The following is a 20,035-nucleotide window of genomic DNA, read 5'->3' on the forward strand; positions in this document are numbered from 1 at the left end:
ACTCGGTTTAGGATCGAATTTGGATTTTCAAAATCAGGACCCTTTAGAGCTGACAATTTTTAGGCGTGTTTCAATCTGGAAAAATGGATCTCACATTGCTTCGAATTTAACACAAACTTGTTGCCAAACAAGGAAATCGCGAGCATTCTATGGTTAATTTGGAAGGTGCGTAATGCCTACATCTTCCAATCACACCGACCGAACCCAACTAGGACAATAGACCTCACAATTAAAGAGCAGGCTAGTTTCCCGAGGTGGAACCGTAGTACGAAAGGAAAATGGAACAAGAAGCTCGCTTACCTCCTGCTTGGCAGCCACCGGCAAAGGATTCTCTCAAAATCAACGATGATTGCTCAAAATCAAAGGGTTCATCAGACTCAGCCGTCACAGGGGCGATGCACGACCACGGTTTCGCAATCTCAGTTCTTGCTGGATCGATCTTGGTGGCTGAAACCCTAGCACTGCTCAGTTGTCTTCGGTTTGTAGTAGAGGAAGGGTGCTACTGAGAGGATTTTTGTGCGGCAAAGGTCGAAATACAAATAGATTGTACTTTGACAGTTAGCTGTCTAAGGAACGGGGAGCATTGCCCATGGGATATTCGGGCCTGGATTGATGAATGCAAAGCAAAGCTAGCCCATCTTGATTTTATGGTCAGACCCATCGTCCAAGAGAGGCAAACAAGCTAGCAAATTGAGTGATTAAGGCCTAGCGGAAAAAAGAACTCCATAATTGGCTGTCTTAACCCTGTAACCTATGTTAGTTTATGATGTCAACAGACTTTCTTTGAGTTATTTAGTATTCCTGACCAAAAAAAAAAGGCTAGGCCCGAGAACTAGGTCACAAGTATATAGATTTTTTAGTTTTTAACATATAGAATTTATAATTTTGGTAAAATTGAAACATTAACTTCTCTTGGTAAAATAATGGTGGCACTTCGATACTTTCTAAGTCACCTTGGATCAAATCTCTCTAGCAGCAACTTTTTAATATATCTTCTAAATAAGATTAGAACTCGTCAAAAATCGATTTCACACTAGTAGTCTAGTAGTGCAGAAAATAACTAATCTCCAGGTTTTTACTCATGAGCCCACCTAGTTCACTGAAAACGAGGCTTGAACCAATATGTTCAATCCGGTTCGGCTGGTTCCCAAGTTGAATCGGGACTTATGCTCACTCCTAATCACAATCCACAAAGACACAGGGATCTTGGAGCGGTGCGAGGTCCGGTTCGACCACTAACTGGGTCAAAGAGAAACGACCCTATTCGGAAAGTCAATGGCAAGGTCAGGCCCATATTCGCAGGCCCATGTACTAATGGACTAGCCATAGTTTTGCTTTCAGGGCCTCTCATGGGCCCAGTAATAGAAAAAAAAAAAACATAAATCCATTTGATAATGTCGGTTAATTTTTCTATTCCTTGGAATAGAAAAGTGGCCAAGGAATAAATTTGGAACATAATTAAAAAGTAAAAATAATATACTTCTTTGTTTACGAGAACAATCTCTGAAACAATGTCATTTTCTTTTTTTTCTTTTTTTCCTTCCTTCCTTCTTCTTCCTCCTCTGGCCGGTCGCCGAGCCTCGACGAGGCTCAGCCTCGTCATGGCTAGGCGAAGCCGACCTTGCGGTGGCTAGGCGAGGCTCACCCGAGGGCGACCCTTGTCTCTAGCAGGTCATCAACCATCACCAAGGCCTAACGACTGGTTAGAGGAGGAAGAAGAAAGGAGGAAAAAACAGAAAATAAATTAAAAGATTAGAAAAATCTTAGAAAATTATTAAAAAATTAAAAGAAATTTCGCGTCCAAAAAAAAAATTAGGATCGCACCAAACGCTTATTTATTCGTTTTCTATTATGAGAATAGAAATTTTGGCTACATACCAAACACATTCTTTACTTAGAAACTGGTAAAGGGAGTATAAATAGAAAAAATTATTTCTGAAAAGAAATCGTTCCCGGGAATAGAAATATTACCAAATGCACCCTAAGTCACCTTGGATCAAATCTATTTAGCAACCAACTTTTAGATATGTCTTTTAATTAAGATTAGAACCCATCAAAAATCGATTTTACACTAGCAGTTCAGAAAATAACTAACCCCGGGGTTTTTACTCATGAACCCACCTAGTTCACCTGAGAACGGGGCTTGAATTGATCTGTTCAAATTCGATTTGGCTAATTCCTAAATTGAATTGGGACATATGCTCACCCCCAATATCAATCCACAATACACGAGGATTTTGGACTTGTACGAGGTACGGTTGTCAGAATCGAATTGGAAAATTGAATCAAAATAGGAATCGAACTAAAATTTTGTGCATTTTCCGTTTGGTTCAGGTTTTGTTTTGGATATTGAAAAAAGAGTAACCATTTTTTTATTCCAGTTCGAATAGTTTCAGTTTCCGAACTGAAAATCGCTCATTTCCTTAATATCACAATTTAAACAATTTCTCTCCTTTTTGCTAAACCTCTTCTTAATATAACAAAAAGGAAATCGAAAAACCGTACTGAACCTGGTTTCGGTTTGGGCTGCGATTTGGTTCAAAGGTAACATACACCCAAATGGTTCTGTTCGGTTCGAGTTTATGAAAACCCCAAATCGTTGACGCCCCCAGTGCCTTTGTGCAAGGACCGGTCCGCCCAATGACCGGGTCACTCAAAGAGGAACGACCCTATTAAAAAAAGTCAATAGCAAGGTCAGGCCCATGTACTAATGGGCTAGCCATAGTCTTGCTTTCCGGGCCTCTCATGAGCCCAGAACAATCCTTCAAATCCGTACTTCCACCCCCACGCGCATAGAAGGAATTGAATCGTCTTGTTCCTTTCCGTGCTTCTTTCTTCTGCATTTCTCTCTCCGTCTCTGCAACTGAAACCACACTCCAGCTCCAGTTCCAGCTCCAGCTCCCGAACGCATCGCCATGTCCAGACCTTCCGCTCTCGCCTCCTCTCGCCTCCTGATCGTCCACATTGTCGTCCCCTTGCTCGCCCTGGCCAGGGCCTCTGCCTCCCTCTCCCTCGCGCCCGGAACCCTAGCCGGCCTCCCCGGATTCGACGACGGCATCTCCCTCCTCGGCGACGCCGCCCTGGCCGCCGGCGCCGGAGCCTCCGGGGGGCCTCACGTGAGGATCACGCGCCCCTCGGCCTCCAGCTCCGGCTTCCTCCAGTGGCCGAAGCCCTTCCGGTTCGTCGACCCGAGCTCGGCCGCCCCGACCTCGTTCTCGTCCGAGTTCGCCTTCTCCGTCTCGCCCGGTAACGGCGACGGCCTCGCTCTCGTGCTTCTCCCTCGGGATTTTAAGCTCGGAGCGGAAGCGTTCGGCCTCTCCGGGGATCGCAGGTTTGTCGGCGTCGAGTACGATACTTCGGTGGATGAGGAAGTAGGCGATGTGAATGCGAACCATGTAGGTGTGGATTTGGGCAGTTTCGCGTCTGTTAGCGTCTGCAATGTGTCGTCTGTAGGCTTAGTGCTGAGCAGTGGAGAGAAATTGAAGTCGTGGGTGGATTACGACGGGAGCTCGAAAAGGCTTGAGGTTAGGCTGAGTAAGTTTAGGGATCCAAGACCATATGATCCAATCATTGCATACTCGATCGACATGCTGCGAATGTGGAGAGATGAGGATGTTTATGTCGGTATAAGCTCGTCGAATGGGAATTCGGTGCAGACCATTAGTGTATACTCGTGGAGGTTCAAGCCGAGGAAAGTTCCGCTGTCGATGCATTCGTTACCTGCTGATCCACACGGCCAGTCTGGCGAGCACGGAAAGTTGCGCAAGAGAGGCAGGTGTCCTTTGGCGATCCTTGCCGGGGTAATTTTCGCCGCGGGGTGTGGAGCATTATTGGCATTCTTGGGGCTCTTTCTGTGGGCATTTGTTGCTAATAGGCACACTGTATTTCCGGTGGAATGTCCCGTGCATCCCGTGGACTTCAAATACGAGAAGATCAATGTGGTCGTGAGGGAGGACGTCGAAGGTGGTAAGCATTGAGTTATGAGCCGAATGCTTTGTACATGCTGGTCTCGGGTATTGTTGTTACCTTCATTTCGCTCTACGGATCTAGTGAACTTGTAGCTCCTTCTGTGAAAGGAATTACGCATATGTGTTTAGGTGCTCACGTATGAATAGAAACCACGGTGTGTAGCTGCTTGTGGCGGGTTTGTGATCATGTGAACTAGTTATCCTTTCCTTGGAACTGTGCCAAGAGAAATCAATGCATTTTCTGTAGCTGCAGGTGTTTCATGTTCTTGTTTTCCATCTATTTACAAAGGTTAGATGCATCACTTTTTGGTCTTTGACCTCTTTCTCTCCCCCGTTTCCCTCTAGGCATTTCACTTATTCTTCCTTCTCCCCTTTTTGGTAAGCCTAGCTTTGTTCTTAACACTTCTCCGGTGCATATCCACGTCCAATGTCTACTTCTGCAGCCCCTGAGGAAACTTAAACACGTTATAGGAAAATGTGGCTACTCCACGAGAATTCGTGTTCTCTATATGGACGAGGCAAAACAAGCTTCGCTATGTAGGTTGTTAGCGCTAGCTAGTGTGGCTTCTGGTGAACATGGCAATTTTAGTGGAGATACAACCCTTCTACTTGAGTGTAGGCATTGTAGGATTCGAAAGAACAATGTTATTCACTGAACCCATAGTTCTACCCTTTCTTATTTATCAATGATCGTCATGACAGTTTGTGGGTTGAGATTGGAATAAACAACAAGAATTTAGTTAGGAACACCTCGGCTGTGATGCCGTGGTTAATGTTGCTTGCAGCCATTGTCTTATTCTTACCTTTTGGCGAACAAGACAAGGCTAATTGAGTTCCTTTTCCCTTTTTTGGTGAGATGAGTAAGTTTTCATCTGACTGCGAATTCGATTCAATCAACTTCTTGGTTCTCTGTTTCCACTTCTCATGATTTTCTGTGTGAAGGAAAACAAGTAAATTTCGATCCACGGATCTTTTGTTGCACCAATTACTTATGAGTAATCATATGATATATAAATCTGGTGGAGTTTGCTATGTCGAGATGCTTGAAATATCTTAACTAGCGACTGATGAAATTGAAAGTGGTGTACTTCCATCTCTGTAACCTTTTGCGGGCCTTAGGGAGGAAGAAAGTCGAGTTGAAATTTCCCAAGTTGAGGACGGTGGGCTCACAAGGCCCACTGGAGAAATTACCTCTATCTGTTCTTTGTATGGCCACTTGAATGGTTAGGATCTTGAGTCCCGTTGAGGGGGTAGTTCGAGAAACTGTTCTTTAGATGATTGATAACCGTTGATAAATAGATTCTAGCCTTACCAGGACACTTTGTATAGGAATCACAACGAAATATGCTTGAGTACGACGCGCTACGAGGGGTATCGGCTGCTCGAGGGCCCCTAGAAGCCCTTCTTGTTGAACCAAGAAACGGCATCATAAAAGATAGAGCAAAAAGATGAAAGGGCTACCATCTCTGGCGAAAGAAACAGAAACATAAGAAAGGTCACAGTAGTATCGGTACTGTTCCTATTATCCTGTCCTTGGTCGTATCTATTCTGATACCTACCAAGACGTAAACTCCTCCTCCTTGCAGCCCCTAGAAGGGACTTCTCTATTTGCAGATATCCTCGGGCCGTCAGGTCGCCGTCAGCCACTCTCCTGGGGGCAAGAAGAGCACATTCACAACTCCAATTTGTCCTGTCCCGTTGCTCTCCGAGATTAGAGACAACGGGACAATCTCAATAAGTGGTTTAAGTATCTAGGTCGCTATCATGCAGCTGTTGCCCTGTTCCTATCTGAGCATTTTGGTTAAAGATCCTTCTCGTATTAGGGGTCGCGAGTGGGAAGAGGCTTGGGACATGTAGCTGTCGAGAATTTGATCCCTGAAGAAAGCAAAAATCTCTTCTCTGTGGGCACGAGAATCCGATGTGTCGGTTTCGCTCTGTAATCGGTATGCGAGGGTATCCCGGTTAAGGAATCACAAAAGGCTTATAAGTTAGGTGCCTACATGTCATGTTATCTGAAGACGACGTAATTCTTCAATGACCGTGCTCTGTAGATTTGGAACATCTGCGCTGACGGAAGAGAATGGATCCGACTTATTTCGCCGGAAAGGCGAACCTGATGTAGGCGTATATTGCCTCTGACTCCACCAAGCGCCTGCAGCAGAATATGCCAATGTCTTAACCCTTCCGATGGTGCTCTCTGTGACCATCTTTCCCTCGTTTTGAAATGGCTCTTGAAACTCCACACTGTTCTTTAATTTAAGTTTAAAGGGCAACAAAAGATTGATGCTGATATTCTTGCTGGTTTATGCCATATGAAAGCAGTTTTAGGAAGTGGAGCAATTATTCCCTGCTTAGATATATGGAAAAAGCCACAAAAAAACTTCAAACTATACTCACTGTGACACATTTATCGTAAACTTTTTTTCGTGGCATAAAAAATCACAAACTATGCCACCGTGACACATTTACCCTAAATTTTTTCTCGTGACATAAAAAAATCCAAATTTATTATACCTATGTAACACATTTATCCTCCCTCCGTCAAGGTTCTGTCGGATGATTTTTTTCAGCCAAAATAAGGTCGTTTTTATTTCACTTCAATGTCATGTCAATACCGTTTGCTTTCTAGCGTTTATATAGGCAGATTTTTAACTGGTTTCGTTGATGAAACTTTAAATGAGGATAAATGTGTCAAATAGGTATAATTTGAAATTTTTTGTGTTACGGAAAAAAATTTAAGGTAAATGTATCACAGTGGGTATTATTTAGGGTTTTGATGGCTTTCGCCTTCTATATTGTATATATGTATATAAAGCAGTGGACTCGAGTGACCTCGAAAAGACGGCGCTTTGCCCTCGATTCGCTTCCCCCTGACGTTTAAAGAGCAAACAAAAGATTGATGCTGATATTCTTGTTATGCCATATGAAAGTAGTTTTGGCAAGTGGGACAATTATTCCTTACTTAAGTCACAAAAAACTTTAAACTATACTTACTGTGATACATTTACCGTGAACTTTTTGTGACATAAAAAATCCCAAACTTTGCCCATCGTGACACATTTACCATAAACTTTTTTTCTAGTGACATAAAAAATCTTAAATTTGTACCTATGCGACACATTTACCCTCCATCAAGGTTTTGTCACATGATTTTTCAGCCAAAATTTTTTATTTTACTTAAGTCATGTAAGTACCATGTCAACACCGTTTTCTTTCTAGAGTCCATGTGGGCAAATTTTTAACGATTCTTATTTATAGACCTTTAAAGGAAGGTAAATGTGTCATACACACGGAAAAAAAAGTTTAGAATAAATATACTACAATGGATATAATTTAAGATTTTTTTGTAGCTTTTGCCCTATATATATATATATGTATGTATATAAAGCACCAGACTCGTAGTGCGACCTCGAAAAGATGGCTCTTTATCCTCGATTAGCTTTCCCCTGACGTTTGAATAATAATATATCCACCAAAAAACTAGAGCAGTACTCCTCTTTCTTCTTTACAGAAAGTATATGCAGCGTCATTGCTCAACATCAACAATGTTGCTCTTCCTTTTTCATAGTGGAGGGCGTCGTCTCGTCTGTCCGTGACCTTTGGTGCATTTGTGCCACTCGTATTGCTTCATTATTTTAAAACAACGGTCCAAACCCATGAAGGGCAGTGATTGAGATCGATAATCTATCGTGACGCGATTATTTCCAAAGCGTCCTCATTTAAGACTAAAGAAATCCGAGTGAATGATTGCTTTGAATATCAGTCCACCCAGCCAATGATGCGCTCCATAAGGATCACGCGAATTGACAGTCCTATATAAGGGCAGATCTTTTTTTTTCTCTTTTTTTTTTTGTAAGGTAAGGGCGGATCTTTTGCCACTATACAAGGGGGAAGTGTCTAGAAAAATTTATATTTGTGTCAATTTAATCTTAAATCTTTAGATATAATGCAAATTCAGTCTTTCTGGTTAATTTTTGGATAGATATTGCTGACCTGGATGCCGGGCGGCTTACGTGGCATGCCAACACTGACGTGGACAACTTTTGATAATATTTTAATATTTCTCAAATTTTGTATTTATTTTTTTTTTCTTTTTTTTTTTCCTCCCCTCCCTCCAGCGACCGGCTAGAGGCCAAGGCCGGCGAAGGTGAGCCTCACTAGAGGCCGCGACTTCGACCGAGCATCCTCTGGAGAGGGCTTGAGCCGTCAGAGGCCGACGAGGTCGACCTTGCCAGTCCTGGCCTCTAGTTGTTTACCAAGGTCTAGTAACCAGTTAGAAGAAGAAGGGAGGGAAGGAAAAAAGAAAGAAAAGAAATAAAGAAATAAAAAGCACACATCGCTTGCAAAATCAACGTGGTGTAACCAATCAACCACATTATTCACGTGATACATATGCAAGTGAATTTTGCATTCTAAATTCGAGACATTCATTCTACGATAACCGGCTTTCCTAGGTATTATTATCTCATGACACGATCGCTGTATAAAAACAATTTTCCCTCGGGCGGCGTGACAGCACGGTGGACGGGCCCCTACCCCTGTATCTGAGAAGAATTTTCTCTCTAAGGAGGTGGGTTTAAGTCCATCTCAACTGCGCTAACTTTTGACATTAAAGCAAAGATGAATTCATGGAGCAGTCCATGAACAGGCGCTCGTCGCTTGCGTCAAGCATGCTCCTTCTTAGCGGCAGCTGAATCACCTGCACCTTTGGCGACCAAATCTGACACGACATGGATTTCACAGCACGTTCAATCAATGTTCATCCCACTAACCCATTTGCCTCGGACACAGCAGTTCTACATGCCAAACACAAAAAGTAAAATAAGGAGCACTAAGTACCGAGTAAAGAATGATTAACGTGTGGGGGTTCACGTGATAAACCGCACTTGATTACATCATCCTGGGTATCAGCCACAGCCACCATGCTTAGATCCCCGTCGGCTGACCTGCGACATTTCTGCTGCAGGGTGCTGCAGGTGCAGAGCATCCGACCGCTCCGCATGACGTGGCGTCCGTTCCACCCGTAGGTTGATCGCGAGGATCGACCCGACCTCCCCCCCGCCCCCCCGCCTCAGCGCCCAACCGTAACCGACGAATCCCGAACTCATCGGCCTCGGAAAGTCCGAAAAGCCCCACGAGCCACGAACACCCGCGAGCGCACTGAATCGGTCGGTGGTCCCCACGGAGCGGTCCTTGTTGCCGACGCGCGAAAATTCAGAAAGCTCCCTCTCCGTAACCAATCCCACAACACTGCGCCATTCTTTGGAAGCGCGCGCATTAATCTCCACTTCTCTCTGTGATGGGCAACTATGCCAATACAGGAGAAATCTAAAGGGTCTCGCTTTTTGATCCTGTGGATGTCATTGAGTGAATAATCACGAAATTTTATCAGCTTTCCAATTTGGGCCCGCTGTTTTAATTATTTTCGGTTCTCATTGGACAACTTTCTTTTCTGGGGCGGGTCTTCTGGCTGGCTGCGATTACTTCTCGCCCTTAAATACGAGGGTGGGGAAGCGGAGGCAAGATACGCTGGCTGTGACAACGAGAACAGGCATTTCGGAGGAGGCGGAGGAATTGCTCCTGGAGAGTGGCGGTGGAGTCTGTGAAGGAGAGGAGGAAATGACAATGGAGGGGGGTGGTGATGTGGGTTCGAGGAAGGGCCACGATGATGAGCATTTTGAGGGCGTTGAGATGCCAGAAACTGCGCATCTCATTAGCAGAGGTACAGCACGAACGTGATTGTTCTTGTTCCTGTTTTATTTTTTTTCCTGCCTTTATCTACAGGTTTGGATTAGCTTGGCCAGCATCCAATTTCTGTGGAGGGAAAAAGTGGGATTTTCTGGTGTTTTCCCTTGGCTTGCTCTTTCTAGGGGACCTTTGCCAATATTTGCAATTGGGTTGCTTCTACTTTTGTAGCTCTGTTTGTGTATGTTTCTCCTTTGGAAGGTGAACAGCTCTTTCCGAGGGATCCATACGTTGTACTTACTAGTCAGCACTTGATGGAAAAAGGGCACATTCCAAGATGAAATTTCACCACTTTTTCTTTCTTCCTTTTGCCTCCATTTTCGTGCAAAAAGGACCGATTTTTTGTCTTTGAGTACCGCTTTGTCTATGCTCAGCAATGTGATTTCTTGGAGCTGGCGGTGTCCAATTATGCTTATTAGTATTTGGGATGATGGGATTTTCCGGTGTACCCTTATTTGTTGTTAAAAGTGCATTTTCCTTGATAAGTCAGCAAGAGAGGAGTATAGATTTATCAGGTGCTTGCTATGGCTATTGATACTTTGAATGGTTGGAGAGGGTCGGCATGATGGAAAAAAGGGATTTTATGATGTGGTGGGAGGTGATGTTTTTGTTTCAATCAACGTTGCTGATGTTGCTAAAGCAGGGAAAATATTGAACTTAATTTCTTGTTGAATGTTGTCCTGCTTTCATGAGTTAGAAGAGGAGGATTGGAGGTAAAAAGGGTGAAGTTAATCTGTGGAGTAGATGTAAGTTATCTTTGGGCATTCTATTGTTCTGCAGCAGAAACGGTGTTCTTTTGTAATGTTTTTTTGTTTGGTTGCACCCGCATGGTATTCTGTTTGGATTCGAGGGAAGAGCTGAGGTGGAAGGAATGATAAATGGCCACTTCCTGAATTTTAATCAATCAACAGTATTAGAAGAAGGGAGGGCATGCTTGCCCTTGTACCTAGTATATTGATTACAGTATGAACGCTCAACATTTATCTTTTCTGCCATGTTTAGTCATTTTGAAAATTCTAGCTTGTTTTGATTAATATTTCACGTTTCCGATTAGCTTTTCCTGGCATGTTGCAGATTCATGGTTCCAGGCAGCATTTGTCCTAACCACTGGCGTCAACAGTGTTTTTGTTCTTGGATATTCAGGAACCATCATGGTTCCTCTTGGCTGGGTCCCTGGAGTACTTGGATTAATTGCTGCAGCAGCTATTTCGTTGAATGCGAATGTTCTCATTGCTAAGCTTCATGAATTTGGTGGAAAGAGGCACATTAGATATAGAGACCTTGCTGGACATATTTATGGTACGAGAGCAAACAGGACGAATCTTTGTTATCTCTCGTTACTAAAACGTCTCCTGATGTAGAAATGAACCTTATTCTTCTCTTGCCTGCTGCAGGTAGGAAAGCTTATTCTCTTACATGGGGATTACAGTATGTTAATCTCTTCATGATAAACACTGGATTTATCATTTTGGCTGGTGAGGCTCTGAAGGTAAAATCAAGTGGAGGGAAAATCTACTTGCCAAAATTTTTCTTACTGTTGAACTCCATCACAAGTGAATCAAAGAATCATGCAATTTTGGAGGAAACAGGGAAAAAATCCCATGGTTCCTGCTGCTGTTTCGAATTATTTATCTTTCGCAATGATCACTTGATGTAATATTTGTTTTTATGTCCTCGTCATCATTATGCAGGCTGTTTATGTTCTCTTCCGGGATGACCATGTGATGAAGCTTCCTTACTTCATTGCCATTGTGGGTTTTGTCTGTGCCTTGTTTGCCATCGGGATACCTTATTTATCAGCTTTGAGGATCTGGCTGGGAGTTTCCACAGTTCTCAGTCTGGTTTATATTGTTACAGCATTTGTACTGGCTCTACGAGATGGTAAGTTGACATTACAGTACCCTATTGATACAAAGTATTCCATAGTTTGCCTATCGGGACTCCTGGGCTTTTCTTTTGCCTCTGTCCTTGGCCTGCAAAATTGTGCTTGCATGTGCATTGAATCTGGAAGTTTTAGCTATCTAGCTTGTCTAATATATACCAGAATGGGCTGGCATGAAATCGCCACATCTTTTGATCGAAGAAAAGTGAAAAGAAAAACTGAAATGGAATGCTATTTTCAGTGCCGAGCGTAGCACCATCTGTCCTGTTTGTGTCTACACAATCTGATCTTACATATCTATCTGTTCAAGTTTCTCAGGAATAGCTGATGTATACACCTAGTTTCTTCCCATTAGTTTCCCAATTACTCATTAGTTGATTATACATATCGTCAATTGAAAATTGCTGCAATTCTCTCTCCTTGAACTTGTCCCAATTGACCAATGAATGATTGAAGGAAATGCCTTTCTGAAAGCTGTCACATCAAGCCCTATAGTTTGCCGTGAATAGGATATCTTCTTTTGGTTGAATGCTTTAACTGCAATCAAGCCATGTCTATTGTGACATCTTAACTATAATATTTTGCGGACTGTATTATGTGGTGGAAATATGTTGCAATTCTATCCTATTTTCTGAAGAAAAGGCTCTCTTAATAACATGGAAATTATTAACGTTGTTCTTGGTTTTATAGGCCTAAATTCTCCTGCCAGAGATTATAGCATACCAGGAGATAAAACGGGCAAAATCTTTACAACCATCGGTGCTGCAGCAAATCTCGTTTTTGCATATAATACAGGAATGCTTCCAGAGATTCAGGTACTCTTTAAAGTTGAATCTTTGAACTTTAAAGAGAAAAGACAAGTTTACAGAACGAGCATGAAAACCATCTTTGCTTACTGGAGTTTAGAGCGAGTGCTTATACCAATAGAGCTGATTATTATACTTGGGAATGACCTCTATGTCTCTTCTGATCAATATAGATGGAGCACAATCTGATTCTATTATAGTTGAAGTATGATTGAAATATTTTCCTCCGTTGACGAACACCAAACAGCCATTCAATGGCGACTCCCCATTCTCATGAACACTGCTGAAATTTTTGTCCATCATCTGCTAGATGGAGAGATGCTGCTTAAATTTCTTCTGTCATCAAATCTACAATATACATAGGTGCCTTAATGTTCGTTGTCATGTCTATCTGACAGGCAACGGTGAGAGAACCTGCTGTGAAGAACATGCTGAAATCTCTCTACTTTCAGTTCACCGTTGGATGTTTACCTATGTATGCAGTCACATTCGTAGGATACTGGGCCTATGGGTCCTCAACCTCGTCCTATTTGCTCAACAGCGTCAACGGTCCAGTTTGGGTGAAGGCATTAGCCAACATTTCCGCCTTCCTGCAAACAGTCATTGCGTTGCATGTATCTCGTCTTACCCTCTTCAAATTTGTTTCATCGTCTCCATAATTACATTTCGCCTATCCTTGTGTTTTCTCAAAGTTACATTGAGACTTTTCAATTTTCTCCATCTTTAGTCTAGCTCTGACCCTTTTAATCGTCCTTTCTCTTCTGCAGATTTTTGCTAGTCCAATGTACGAGTACATGGATACCCGCTTCGGCATCACCGGGAGCGCTTTGCAATTCAAGAACTTGTCGTTTAGGATTCTTGTGAGAGGCGGATATCTCACCATAAACACGCTGGTCGCGGCCCTCCTCCCTTTCCTCGGCGACTTCGAGAGCCTCACGGGGGCGATAAGTACCTTCCCTCTCACGTTCATCCTCGCTAACCATATGTACTTGATGGCGAAGCAGAACAAGATGTCTTCCGTACAGAAGTCATGGCATTGGCTCAATGTCTGTTTCTTTGGGTGTATGTCAGTTGCAGCAGCAATCGCGGCCTTGAGGCTTATTGCTGTAGATTCCAAGACATACAATCTTTTTGCAGATTTATGATAATTTAACACATATAGAAGAGGGGAAGAAAATTAATGTGTATCTAGAATTGTGCACTGGTTGATTCTTGGAGTTCCTAAATCAGAGCTTCCTGAATAAAACTTGACTCAGTCCCACTCTTTTCCTTCTAGTTTGTTGTCTTGTTCTGAATGAATGTTGCGTTATTTGGAGATTTGATCATGATTGATGACCTTCCCTGTCACTGTTATGCGAAGAAGTTGAAGTAAAGCAATAAGATGGAGAGTGCTTGATGGGCCCAATTTTGGTCTGCAGAATTCTAAATTAGTACGAATTTACTTATCTAAATTAGAGTCACTTGATAACTTTTGTCAGTGTAAATCATTAATCACCAATGAGCTTGGATTACTGACTTTAATATGAGGTACTTACCGATGTTTGATTTTTTTTATAATTTACAAGCTCTTTTATTGAGTTACCAACTTTTCTTTGATTAGTTGGCGATGTATAAACCTTTTTAGAGATTACCAACCAAAATTGGCATAACTCACTAACTTTTCTCCCATTAAATTTCCACATAGTATTGCCTTACCAACTCTAATAAAAGTTACTTACCGCATTAATTTGTTTTTATTTAATTACTTTTCTTAGCGTTTGCAAATGTTATATTTGCATTTCTTAGCAACTCTTTTAATTTATCAACGGTTTTTAATATTTACAAACCAAGGACTTATCAACCTCTCTTCAATTAAGTTATCAACTTGTTTTGGATCGGCAACTCTCCACTCTCATTTAAGTATCAGTACTTCGCTACTACTCACAAGTTTTCATTACTATACATTGCTCGAATTTTAAGATTATCTTTTCACTTCAATCATTTGTCTAAATCAACAAAACTATATTATCTTTGCATTATCTTTTTTGGTCTTTGATAATTTCATTTTAAGTATAGTTTAGCTTATGATATCTATAATTATAAAAGTGAAACCTCATTTAGAGTTATATCAAATAAAATACATCGGTCTTTCTCGATAGACGTAGACATTGTGTGGGATGTACAAGCATGATGTCTACTTGTATTTACAGATCGAAATATTTAAAATGGCATAAAAGACGAAAAGGACAAATGTACTTGCTCGCATAGCTTTAAGAGACATATACAGGCTTGCATGTATGCCTTTTCTTTTATACAGTATGGCTGTATAGATGACAGCATCATCCCTAATACTTCTTTTCTTACACGCCTACTTTCGTTTCAAAGGAACATCAAAACACACCTTGGTTCTTCACGGTCTAAACTATTCATAGTCTATATTAGAACTCGATTCACCAACCTCACAACACATTAGAGAAGCATTTGTCCCACGTTTGCATAAGAGATGAGGCCCTCCTGCCACGTCTCCCTACCTCCCGAATAGGACGAAGACATTGCCATCGACTTTGAGTTAGACTACAGGTTCCTATATTGCCATAGTTCATTGGATGACTTCACTATCTTTTCAACCCCACTATGGTTCTGCATGATGACTCTGTTACCTCCATGAATCCATCTTCACAATACCAGAACTTCAAGTTATCCTGGATTCAAAAAGATGCGTGAAGTCAGGCGCTTGTCTATGCATAAGTGGTTCGATTTTTGCATAATTTGTAGGAGCTACTAGAAAGCTTACTGTTTTAGTATATCACCTATCCTCATAAACCAGCTGCGTAAAGTCAGTCCCTAATTGAACATAGTTGAGCTGCTATATCTGTGATGCTCATTCTTTCTCTCGGGACTCCAACTGAGGAGGTAGATCATTAGCAGACAATCCTGGAGTATACTTTTTCTCCTTTGGCAAGCATCGTTCTTCACTACTTGAATTAGAATGAGATCGGTAATCTCTAAAACTTGTTCAGGCAAAGCTTCCTCCACAAAATTATGAAGGTTGAAATTTTCTTTGAATATCTCAGCCGTGGAACTGATTTTTGTGAGCATCTAGCAAGAGGATGCCATAACTATAGACATCCCATTTAATAGAAACCCCACTTCCCATTCCATATTCTACACTTATCAAGAACCACAAATGGTTGAGCTATGAGAAAACAGCGCGTGCACAATCTCATCATAAAGTTCAAAGTTTTGAAAAAAGACGCATCAACAATTTTATGATGAACAAATTCTTCACTTGAGGGAGCTAGGGACACAAGGGGACATACCTGGAGCAACTGAACCAATTGTTCCTCTCAAAAGTTCCCTGCACTATCCCAGCCCCAAACACACCCTTGCACCCAAAGAGTACAGAAAATAAATAATAAAAATAAAAAGGAGAGAGAGAGAGAGAGAGAGAGAGAGAGAGAGGACACAATTGACAAACTTGCAATATTCCATAGGATGAACGTTTCTCCAATTTTCTTGTTTAGCAACTTGCATGTCTTATTAGTGAGTAAAAGGTTGGAAAAGGGCAATCGTGTAACAACCACTTGGATGTTGCCATCGGAGTTTCACACCTCCTACAAAACACTCAAGGTTTGAATCATAACTACTTAACCCCACATTGGTACTCTTAAAGATTTGGTACACAAACTTAACTTTTCTTTTGGGTCTGCTTATTTCTACTCATTCATTCCCATCAATACCCTTAACCCCCCATGTGAAAACATAGTAATGAAGCTCTTTCCTTCCAACATTTGGTATACATTCCTCTTAATTCCAAGTTCCCAAACGACCTAGGGAAAGGAAATGAAGATCTCAATCCCATTCCATTAGCCTTACTCCTCGTAAAAAAACAAGCCTTGATCACACAAACATTTGCGATCAATGAATTCTATCAAACTGTTTGGAAGCACAAGCAATGAAAAGTGGAGCACCAAGACACCATGACAACATTCCAATGACAGCAAGCACCTATAGCAACAGGTGTTTTGTGAGTATAACTCATTCTATTGTCGAAAAACATGTGATGACCGTAAATGATAGATCCTCATTAGTTCAAAAAAACTAGTTGATGATACACACCTTCAGAACTCGTAGCACAGACTGCTCCTACACGCCCAGCATTTTTTAGAGAGGAAACACTCATTCTAAATGATCAGCGGTTGAGAAGAACCTCAAGTAGCTGCGCAAGACTGTGTGCTTTGTCAGGATACCAATCATCTAATAGAAGACAAGCATACATACATGAACAGGACGAGAAAATATCTCATATGAAGGTGCTGAATACGCTTGTATCCTACAAAGAACTGGCAAAGGCATCGTGTCGTGATAATTTATTACCTAAGAATTTTCACTCACATGCCAAAGATATGATACTGGTTAGCTATTCCAGTTGTTTGCCAAGACTCCTCAAATATTGTGAGTATTCACATCAATGCCGACATAACAGCATTCAAGAGCCAAGAAGGAAGATACAATGTTCTAAAAAATGCAAGATAACAAAATAGATACTATTCTATTGATCGAAGCTGTAAAAAGTAAATTAGTCAGTTAAGTCAGGTGCACTCTTTGGATCAGCCCATGTGACGGTAAGGGTAATTCCATCCAGCTTGAAATTAGAACTTGCCATTTTTTGCCTTGAATAGTCAGAGCACATACGTTACTTTAGTACAAAGCAAATCCACGATTGCGACCAGGATTTTGAGGATCCTGTTCACGACAAGAGAAAAAGAAAACAGCACAAGGTTTAACATTCACATGATTATAATTGAATGTTAACTACATAACAAGACCCAGTAAACGGTTGGTGAAATTACACAATATCAGATCGGACAACATTAGCTAGTGAAGTGATTATTCTAGCAAAACAGGATGATTGAACGGCCATTCATCAAGCATACATCTAACCAAACATCTGGAGAGGACAGAGTAAAAGCGCAATAGTAAATCTACTAACGAATGGCTATAGTCTCAGACAATGTCTTTTCTGTCTTCTTCAAATTCAATAAGGTCATTCAACAGCCCAAGATGGAACTCCTATGAAAACGGTTAAACCAAATCCACTAAAACAACTCTTAAAAGCTCTAGATTCTTGATGGCTCGCATCCGAGATAGGGAGAAACAAGAGTTTCCACATAGATAGCAGATTCGTCACTCTCCGCAATGGGATGATAATCCTTGTAAGTATTATCTTCTGGATTGAACAGAATCATGTTGTGAACATCGATCTCGAAAACAATTTGTCCGCTCCTTGTGTATGCGACGGGGATCTTCCAATATTCACCAGGAATGCCTTTAGTCGAAAGGCTGAACAATTTTGTCCACGATCCTCCTCTCCCATACTCCTTTGTTATCCATGCCATGAAGCAGTCAGCATACCAACTGTATATAAACAGATTGGCCCCGTGAATACCGAGACCATCGAAGAGTATGTCCCCGTCTATTTTGGGGACTGGGAGCATCCGGCGGAATTTCTCTTCAGACAAATCAAATGACACAATCACACTCTTTGTCTTGTTACTCCTCTGGTCGTCCACACACCAGTGTAAGGCCCCGTTCCAATAAAGACCTCGGTAAAACACGAACAAGTGGCTATCTCGTTGGATTAGTATCCTTCTCCAAGAACCGGACTTGAGCGAAAATATCACCACCTCACATACTTCAACACCGTCACCGCGTACTATCTTATAGTCATCAGACACAGGATCGTATCCGAATCCAAGGAACACATGACCTTTTGCAACAAGATCCGAACCGGGAATATACCTGGACTCCCCGGTGGTCGGGTTGAATAGGAGATATCCGCCGGTATCGACAGATAAACATACCAAGCCATCGCAAGACCCCACGAGGCCGGGATCGCAGCCGGCCATTCTTGGACTATGAAGCTTCAGCAGCGGGCGGTCGTCGAACCCGTGGTAGTCTAGGGTCTCGAGGGGGTTAATCTTGACGATTCTCTGGCTAGCAATCAAATCCCCTCCTGTCTTCAGGGCTTGCAGATGCGACCTGGCGAAGCCTGGATCGGAAATAAGAGACCGCCATCGTTTGCTGACGCACTTGAATCGCATCAAGGACTTGGCCGGTAGCCACGACAATATCTGGATGACGATATCCTCGGGCAAATGGTCTATTTCGGCCACCGCCGCGGAGGCCGACGCTCGGTCTGTGGTTTCGGCATATGGTCTCGTCATTGGGGCAGGTTTGACAGAGGCTGCGGGGGGACTCGTTGGCGTGGCGGCGGTCGCAGCAACAGCCCGAGGGCCAATCTGAAGTCCGACGAGAGGAAGGGCTGGAACTCGGCGGCGGGCGTGAGCAGGTGAGCTTCACGCGGCGGTCGGCGACAGGCTACTCGCAGGCCGAAATGGGGAGGACGAGGTTCGTGTTGGGTTTGCCGAGGAAGGAGGGTTGTGGGTTTTGAGAAAGGGTAAAGTTGGAATTATGATGGTTATAAACCAAGAGACGGAATTTGAAAAGATTACAAGGTTTAAGGAAAAACACTAATGTTCCGTTCAAAGATACCGTTCATAAAAAGGAATTTAACAAATCTAACGTTTTTCTTTTGGGATATGTTCACTAGTCCTAAAACTTTGGTCCAATATGCAATTTGATCTCTGAACTTTTAATTTGTTCAATATAGTTCCTGAACTTCGACTTGATGTTCAATATAATCCCTGAACTTTTAATTTGTTCAATGTGACCTCAGGATTTTTGATATATATTCGATTTAGTCCTTAAACTATATGAAAATGTTCAATATAGTCCCCCTGAACTTGAATTGATGGAAGGACTAAATTGAACATTTTCATATAATTCAGGAACTAAATTGAACATGCACTAAAAGTCAAAGTACCACATTGAACAAATTAAAAGTTCAGGGATTACATTGAACATCAGACTAAAGTTCAGGGGCTACATTGAACAGATTAAAAGTCCAATGATCAAATTGCACATTAGGCTAAAATTCAGGGACTATTTGTGTCATTATCCCCAACCTAATATTGTCATGCTTCATGTAACTTTACTGGCAAAAGAGTGTGGATACAAATGATCACTGAAGTGTCCAAGGTGAATATATCCTTGCCGTGAGATCAACGAGAAACCAATTCGAAAGGACAATGGAAGAAAACTTTCAGCATTTTTGGAAGCTCTTCGACCGCTGAGCACATTTTTATTCACACCAAGAAGTTTCGACAGAACAGCGGCTTGAAGATGTTTAAGTACCTATCGCGTGGGCAACTTAGCCTTGATAATCAACTTCGCCAGCACAAGTGCATCCCCAAGAAGAAACTTAATCGAGGTGAGCATATGTTTCTATTGGAGGATGAAGCCAAATATTGTTATTAAGGGCTTTTTTGTCTTTTCTATTAATTTTGCTTTTAGGTTAAAAGCTACGCTTTATATATCGCTATTGATAGAAGTTAGCCAGTCAAGCGCCGAGAAGAAAATAGAGAGAAAAGAAAGAGAGAAGAAAAAAAGTGAGTTTTTTTTCTTTGTGAGTGTTCTCAATCTCTTTGTGCTCCGATCTTGAGAGAAGATCATAATTGTATTCCTACTTTCTTCGAAGTCTAGTGGATTCGCAGAGTGCCTCTGCGCGGAGATGTAGCCCAGGTTTGGGTGAA

The 20,035-nt window shown here is 42.0% G+C and overlaps 3 protein-coding genes and 1 long non-coding RNA gene across 6 annotated transcripts; 2 read left to right on the plus strand and 2 right to left on the minus strand.

The window, feature by feature from the left end:
* The first annotated feature begins 2,813 nt into the window (after positions 1-2,813).
* LOC115673253 (L-type lectin-domain containing receptor kinase VIII.2-like) lies at positions 2,814-4,229 on the plus strand. Its single transcript, XM_030595365.2, has one exon. It carries the CDS (start codon positions 2,916-2,918, stop codon positions 3,975-3,977), a length of 1,062 nt encoding a protein of 353 aa, XP_030451225.1. The 5' UTR covers positions 2,814-2,915; the 3' UTR covers positions 3,978-4,229.
* A 4,128-nt stretch (positions 4,230-8,357) lies between these two features.
* Positions 8,358-8,981, minus strand: LOC130137436 (uncharacterized). The gene is made up of 2 exons (XR_008815877.1): positions 8,841-8,981; positions 8,358-8,688 (listed from the first exon to the last, which is right to left on the minus strand). It is a non-coding gene; the product is annotated as an uncharacterized LOC130137436 (long non-coding RNA).
* Positions 8,916-13,660, plus strand: LOC115673249 (proline transporter 1). Of its 2 annotated transcripts, none has more exons than XM_030595361.2 (7): positions 8,916-9,690; positions 10,788-11,012; positions 11,108-11,202; positions 11,405-11,594; positions 12,286-12,410; positions 12,800-13,015; positions 13,169-13,660. In XM_030595361.2, exons 1-7 carry the CDS (start codon positions 9,588-9,590, stop codon positions 13,544-13,546), a joined length of 1,332 nt encoding a protein of 443 aa, XP_030451221.1. In that variant the 5' UTR covers positions 8,916-9,587; the 3' UTR covers positions 13,547-13,660. The 2 variants fall into 2 exon arrangements, with proteins under 2 accessions (XP_030451221.1, XP_056164711.1); XM_056308736.1 differs by lacking the exon at positions 8,916-9,690 and adding an exon at positions 9,800-10,676.
* Positions 13,661-16,724: 3,064 nt separating this feature from the next.
* LOC115673202 (F-box/kelch-repeat protein At3g06240-like) lies at positions 16,725-18,850 on the minus strand. Of its 2 annotated transcripts, XM_056308753.1 has the most exons (2): positions 18,183-18,850; positions 16,725-17,126 (listed from the first exon to the last, which is right to left on the minus strand). In XM_056308753.1, exons 1-2 carry the CDS (start codon positions 18,605-18,607, stop codon positions 17,063-17,065), a joined length of 489 nt encoding a protein of 162 aa, XP_056164728.1. In that variant the 5' UTR covers positions 18,608-18,850; the 3' UTR covers positions 16,725-17,062. The 2 variants fall into 2 exon arrangements, with proteins under 2 accessions (XP_056164728.1, XP_030451149.1); XM_030595289.2 differs by lacking the exon at positions 16,725-17,126 and having other exon boundaries at positions 17,144-18,849.
* Between the last annotated feature and the right edge of the window lie 1,185 nt (positions 18,851-20,035).

This window comes from Syzygium oleosum, unplaced genomic scaffold (assembly GCF_021117445.2).
Source record: "Syzygium oleosum isolate NSW1041296 unplaced genomic scaffold, Sole_v2.1 Sole_v2.02, whole genome shotgun sequence".
Taxonomy (NCBI): domain Eukaryota; kingdom Viridiplantae; phylum Streptophyta; class Magnoliopsida; order Myrtales; family Myrtaceae; genus Syzygium; species Syzygium oleosum.